Raw genomic sequence first — 7003 nt, 5'->3', positions numbered from 1 at the left:
GACTGTATGAAATCCACACCTACAGTTTCTCTTTTATTTTGCATGATAACAGTTTTATATTAAGCAAAACTAGATCGTGATCGTGAAGTTCCGCAGTAAATGTTACCGATTGTTTTAATGCATTTGGAATAGGAAACATGTTGTGTTATGGTTTAAAATGTTTTTCATCTGTTTAATTTGTTCTGCGCATGCGTTTCAGTTCATGGGCGACATGACGGCTGGATTGGATTGGCTGGAGTTTTGGGGAAATGGAGGCCATCATTTGATTTCCTTAAATTCTACCAGCCCGATTTAGGTTTTTATTGTAGCGAATGCTAATCCCACACTTGTGCTGGAGCGAATGAGAAATGATTTATTTTTGCTTAAGAGATATTTTCTTCTGCATGTTTACTCTTAAATCATTGATGGTAAAAGGCTTGTGTTTTCAGTATCTAAGGAATCGATGCGATAGGGTGTTTGTCAATAGAGGGTCCAAAGAAAATATGGCTTGGGAGGGTCTTGTGTAAGACATCTGACCCGTCCTCTCCAACCCAATCATTTCCATACAGCCCCTAAATATTCCACAACAATGAAAACACATTAGGCACAAATTCCACAGCGTCCCGTCATTCCCCCTCAACTTGACCTCCAGCGTAACGTTAGCATGAGAAACACGGGGGAAGAAGCCAGCGAACTACAGCCGGCGACTAAATGCGTCCGTTTTAACGCGCTTCATGGTGTAGGAAAGCACGTAACTAACTAACTATGTATGTAGGTGCACGAAGCTAACGGCAGATATCCAGTCTGTGTGCCGTGGTTAGAGGTCTAGATGAGTCCCAAACAGGTCCACCATGTCAGATCATTTGGGCGTTTTGAGGCCTTTTCTACCATGAAATGCAATTTTGGTAGTAAATGTCAATAATGAGACCATGATTGTTGTGTTTAATCACAGAAGAGTCTCCTCTTCCAGTTGACTGTGTAGTTTCTCTGTCATCTTCTGCGGCTTCGGGGACGCGTGAGAGGTTTTTTAGGCAGAAATGGGCTCTCCCTTTCTGCTTAAATGACATGTTAGACGCTTCTCCACGAGTAGTCTGATCTATCTTTAGTGCTGCCCACGGGACAAATGTTACCTCACTACACACTCCTCACACTTTATCAGGCCACAGACATACGACTCAACAAATACAATATCTTATTGATTAAGACACATCAGTTCTGGTCTTTTTATTTATTTTTTGTACATTTTGTACTCGTAATGTGTGACTGGGCACTGACATCATTTATCTTTAAGAAGAAAGACAGCGAGTAAACACTTTGAGACGTGGACTGATTGAGGTGGGTCTTAAAGGGTTCAACTGCAGAGCGACACACTCTCACACAGTCACACAACCGGCCGGACACTTATATGCCGATTGGTGCTCAGGTCGTGTGTGCGGCCTCACCTGTTTCTGCACACAGCTGCTGCTCCCCGACTTTTCCGCTCCATTTTTAGCTCAATGATTTTGTGCTGTTCAGTCTCACTTAAATAATGCCACGCTGCGCAAAAGACAAGACTGTGTTGGAGGTTGCAGCCGTATAATAACATTTACACCAGAAAAGCACAGCAAGTAAAGACGTTGAAAATGTAACATCCTAGATTACATTTCCTAGGATTTTAATTATTGATTAGTCATGAAGTAAAAAGACAAAAATAGAGTAAATCACTAGTTGATTTGGCTTTAATACGATGGGAAATAAATAAATGTGACACATCCTTTTGAGCACAGCCGAGGCGGCTCTAAATATCTCTCCCTGTCATAGGTAGAGCTCGGCCACAAGCTATTTGAGGGCTTTGACAGCATTGTCTCCGCCGTTCGCCGGCCACATGACACCTGGGGAGCTGAATGGTGGCGGCATATCCCCGGCCTGAGCGGCCAGTTGCTTCTTTCAGTCTGTGACAGCAGCTGCTCGAGCCGAGGCCCGCGCCGCGATTTGGCCCAGCCGGATTCCAGCTGAGCCGCAGCCGGCAGGGGGCTACGGGCGGCTATATTTAGAGTGGGCCGGCATTAAATTGCTGGGTCTTCACTCTGAGAACCTTTCCTGTGCCCTGCCTTTTCCAGCCGGGACCAACTGCCAAAAAGACCTGCGGCCGCCCCGTCTCCTTGCTCTCTCCACAAACCCCCTTTCCGTTCGCCCGCCGTGTCCCCCTCGTGACGCCATGGACCCCAACGCCATCAAGGAGGAGCTGCGCCTGTTCCAGAGCACCCTGCTTCAGGACGGGCTGAAGGAGCTGCTGAATGAGAACAAGTTTGTGGACTGCACGCTGAAAGTGGGCGACCGCAGCTTCCCTTGCCACCGGCTGATCATGGCCGCCTGCAGCCCCTACTTCAGGGAGATCTTCTTCACCGAGGACGGCAAGGAGGTGGAGAACACCAAGGAGGTGGTCCTGGAGGATGTCAACCCCTCCGTCCTGGACATGATCGTCCAGTACCTCTACTCGGCCGAGATCGACCTCACCGACGACAACGTCCAGGACATAATTGCCGTGGCCAACAGATTCCAGATCCCCTCGGTCTTCACGGTGTGTGTCAACTACCTCCAGAAGAAGTTGTCCTTGGGCAACTGCATGGCCATCTTCCGGATGGGCCTGGTGATCAGCTGCCCCAGGCTCGCCGTGGCTGCGCGCAACTACATCGCCGACCGCTTCGAACTCCTCCACCAAAACGAGGAGTTCCTCAAGCTCGCCCCCCACGAGCTCTTTGCCGTCATCGGCGGAGACTCGCTGAACGTGGAGAAGGAGGAGCTGGTGTTCGAGGCCGTGATGGCCTGGGTCCGCCACGACAAGGAGCGCGTCAAGGTGCTGAAAGACGCGCTCAACTGCGTGCGCTTCCGCCTGCTGCCGGAGAAGTACTTCAAAGACAAAGTGGAGACAAACGAGATCATCAAGGCCGACCCGGAGTTCCAGAAGACGATCCAGGTCATCAGGGACGCCTTCAAGGGGAAGCTCCCAGAGAGGCCCAAGAAGGAGGAGGGGGAGGAAGGGGCGAGCGAGGAGGGAAGCGAGGAGGAAAGCCCGTTCCCCGGCTTCCTGAATGACAGCCGCAGACACGGCATGTACACGCGGGAATTCATCGTCATGATCAACGACACGGCGGCGGTGGCGTACGACGTCAGCGAGAACGAGTGCTTCCTGGCGGCCATGTCGGAGCAGGTGCCGCGGAACCACGTCAGCCTGGCGTCCCAGAAGAACCAGCTCTACGTCATCGGAGGACTGTTTGTGGACGAGGACAACAAAGACGTACCCCTGCAATGTTACTTCTTCCTGGTAACTTTCACTTCATGTGGCTCCCTTTGTTCCAAAAATAGTTGGAGAAATAGTTTAATATTTTAGGAAATATATGCACTTCTTGCAGATATTTACACGACGCATGTTAAAGGCCCTATTCCTCTTGCTAGTCGTCAAATGTTTTTGGTAAAAGGAAAACATATTTTCATGGATAAAACAATGTTTGGTGTCTTGGAGGAGGTAAAAAGACGGCGCTAATCCAGTGTTTTGATGTTCTTTTCTTCCCAGTTGGATCCACTCACATCGGAATGGGCCGCCCTGCCGCCCATGCCCTCCCCCCGATGCCTCTTCAACGTCGGCGAGAGCGACAACCTGCTGTTCGCCGTGGCGGGAAAAGACCTCCAGACCAACGAGTCTCTGGACACTGTGATGTGCTACGATGTCGAGTAAGCAGCATTGTTCACTTCGTTTCCCTCCCTTTGTCTTTATTACCCTGTTTCTCAGATATTCTGAGGTGATAATTAACTGCAGGGAACAAAGAATAATCCTTCCTTTAAACATGTGAAGTATTAATGAAGTCATCTCACCCTCAAGCGGTTTATTCTATAGTTTCCTTGGGTTTATTGGTACGATTCGTCCCTTTATTTAAGTCAGAAGAGTTGAAGAGTTGGCTCTACAAAAAAAAAATATATATATATTTAAAATTCTTCCTGAACACATGTTTATATATGTATATAATTTCTTAAATATCAATTACTCAGAAAAATGAAATGGAGTGAGACCAAAAAGCTTCCTCTGAAGATCCACGGCCACGCCGTCGTCTCCCACAAAGGAATGGTCTACTGCATCGGAGGAAAGACGGATGACAAGTGAGTAAATGTGTGTGTGTGTGTGTGTGTGTGTGTGTGTGTGTGTAACCCTACGCTGTGAGTAGCAGCTGTTGGTGTCTGTCTATCATTCTGCTGGACTCCAGAGCTGCACGATATTTCAGAGACAATTATTACACTGCTAAAGTCCTGCTCTGTCTAACATGGAACGCTGTGGTCTCCCGTGAAACCTTTGTTGGTTTCCACTGTTAAGATAAAGAGTCTGAATACTGAACATATGTTGTGATCTTCACGGGCAGCGAACGCTGCAGTGATACATGAACAACACAAGTTCTGAAACCTTAGGATTTAACACAGCACTTAATGATAATAACCTACATTCATCATGTTAACATAAACAGGTGAGAATAGGGTCATATATAAATACACGACAAACTAAAAACAGACTGAGAAATGGGTTTTGTGCAGAAGCTGCACATTGTCACACGCTGATCTGTAGACAAACCAAGTACTGACAAAAGTACTATTATTTAAATATAGACGCTCTCCAAGAAACGTACAGAACACAAACCACCACCAGTATATTTGTTAGCATAAATTGAGACTGTGGAGTTTTGATATCTCAACCTTAGATGGGACTATATATATATATATATGTGTGTGTGTGTGTGTGTGTGTGTGTATGTGTGTGTGTGTGTGTGTGTGTGTGTGTGTTCTACACATAATTATATTGTGTTATCATCATCTGTGGTGTGCAGATGATTCCTCTGAAATAAGCTGTCAAACTGTTGATTAACACGGCCCAGGAAAAGCTTCAATGCTCATCTGTTTTATTCTAATGTATTTATTTATTATTATTATTATTTATTCGTAATCATTATGTTTTCTTTCCTTATTCATTTGTGACCGTGGATCTTTTCTCTCAGGCGGTTGATTGGACGCTGTGTGACTCTGATAAAGGCCTCATGCTGAGACACATTGTCGGTCCATTAGTGAAATTAGCCAGAATGATTAAGACACGGGAAGACGTTCTCATCATAATTTACCAGAATGCCGCCTTTCGTCATTTGGGAGAAAAACAAACGCTTTGCTAATTACATTAACAAAGAAGTTTATTCCAAATGATTTCCAATTGTTTGATGCGCTTTTGTCTTCAACCACTATTTGCCTCAACGGTCTTTTTCTCCCACAATATACATAATTAATCTCCACAGCAAAGCCCTCAACAAGGTGTTTGCATACAACCACAAGCAGTCCGAGTGGAGGGAGATGGCGGCCATGAAGACAGCCAGGGCCATGTTCGGCGCCGTCGTCCACGGCGGCAAAATCCTGGTCGCTGGTGGAGTGAACGAGGAGGGCCTCACCGCCTCGTGTGAGGCCTACGACTTCGCAGCAAACAAGTAGGATTGCGCCTCCACGTCAGGAACTGTATGAAGAGTTTATGCAAACGATTTTTTAAATATTTTAATAATATATTAATTGTGGTTATCAAGATAACCAGTTTTTTTTTAAACTAATTTAGTTTCAAATTCATTTTTGTATACAGATACAGTATTTGCTTTTTTGAACTAGTGGTTAACAAACAACAGGAGGTACAGAAAATACAAACCAAAGTGATCTTCCCCTCAGGTGGGAGCCCTTCACAGAGTTTCCCCAAGAGAGGAGCTCCGTCAACCTGCTGAGCAACGGCGGCTCGCTGTACGCGGTGGGCGGCTTCGCCATGGTCCAGACGGAGAGCGACGAGGTGGCCCCCACCGAGGTCACCGACGTCTGGCAGTAAGTCTTCTCACCCGCTCGAAGGCGCTTTCGGGCACGCGCGCGTTGGCTGACTCTCCTCCCGGTCCCACCAGGTACGAGGAGGATAAGAAGCAGTGGGGCGGGATGCTGAGGGAGATGCGTTACGCCGCCGGCTCCTCCTGTGTGTCCATGCGCCTCAACGCTGCCAGGATGCCCAAACTGTAGACTGAGCTAGCTTCTTTCTTTCTGTCTTACCCCTCCGCCCTCCTCCGCCCTCCCCCAGCCTCCCCCAGCCTCTCCTACGACACCTCCTCACACCCACCTCATCCCCCGGCGAGCTGCCTCCGAGGCGTCTCGTCCTCGGCACTCAGATTTCAATGTGTCGAGTTGATCTTTGACATTAATTTCTCCCTGAACTCAGATGATTTCTATGTGTACTATAAACACTCGCTTCTGCTGCTGCTTCAAAGACTGCACCTTCCCCACAGTATTAAAGGAAAAAAAACACAATTTAGATCTATAAAGCTGTTTACACCATTTCTAGTCCTTTTTTCTTTTGTAAAATAAACATTTGTAAACTTTCTTTTACTGTTTCTGACTTGCGATCTACAGAAAAGCGACATTACAGAGACTATCAACACGTCGGAGGCAGAACAGATATGTAGATATATTTGCAGGCTCCTCTGTACTTTCAGGTAGAAGAGGAAGTGGAGCTGGGTTAACAGCAGGTAAGTATTTACATTTATAAGCAATATAATGATCTTCTAACTCAGCCAACGATGTCGACCATGACCTTTAGGCGACAGCGCGTCAGGTTCAAGACATGGAAACGACAAAACGTGACCTGGAAGAGTTGAGGTACGTTAACGCGGTTCAATACAATCACACTGAGTCCGGACATTACGTGCTGTTATACCAACAGGATGATGCCTCGTGGAGATGGAGGAGTTTACACCACATTTAAGTCATTAACACTTGAAATGAATAACTGGGGTTTTGTAATGCAAGTATGTAAATATGGTTGAGAAAGGAGACGGTAGTTTTAATGGGACGGCTGATGGAACTGAGAGAAGCACTGATCCTTTTAGTATCATTTACATAGATGCATTTTGCGCGTTAAGATCTTATATTGAAAACCAGATGTAATCCCACTATTTTCCTGGGCTCCATCAGCTCCATCAGCTCCATCAGTGCT

The 7003-nt window shown here is 46.7% G+C and overlaps 1 protein-coding gene across 1 annotated transcript; it reads left to right on the top strand.

The window, feature by feature from the left end:
• Nucleotides 1-204: 204 nt before the first annotated feature.
• On the top strand, nucleotides 205-6391 carry LOC120824029 (kelch-like protein 41b). The gene is made up of 6 exons (XM_040184585.2): nucleotides 205-3283; nucleotides 3533-3690; nucleotides 4006-4113; nucleotides 5286-5471; nucleotides 5701-5847; nucleotides 5922-6391. Exons 1-6 carry the CDS (start codon nucleotides 2177-2179, stop codon nucleotides 6031-6033), a joined length of 1818 nt encoding a protein of 605 aa, XP_040040519.2. The 5' UTR covers nucleotides 205-2176; the 3' UTR covers nucleotides 6034-6391.
• Nucleotides 6392-7003: the final 612 nt, after the last annotated feature.

The sequence above is a fragment of the Gasterosteus aculeatus genome, chromosome 1, assembly GCF_964276395.1.
Source record: "Gasterosteus aculeatus chromosome 1, fGasAcu3.hap1.1, whole genome shotgun sequence".
NCBI lineage: Eukaryota > Metazoa > Chordata > Actinopteri > Perciformes > Gasterosteidae > Gasterosteus > Gasterosteus aculeatus.
Note: the sequence above shows the minus strand (reverse complement) of the source record. Positions and strands in the feature narration are given on the sequence as shown.

Bases quoted from the DNA above. Each gene is read 5' to 3' on its own strand.
- LOC120824029 (XM_040184585.2), top strand. From the start codon at position 2,177: ATGGACCCCAACGCCATCAAGGAGGAGCTGCGCCTGTTCCAGAGCACC. The intron at 3,691-4,005 runs GTAAGCAGCATT...TCAATTACTCAG, and splicing joins GTGATGTGCTACGATGTCGA to AAAAATGAAATGGAGTGAGA. The intron at 4,114-5,285 runs GTGAGTAAATGT...TAATCTCCACAG, and splicing joins GGAGGAAAGACGGATGACAA to CAAAGCCCTCAACAAGGTGT.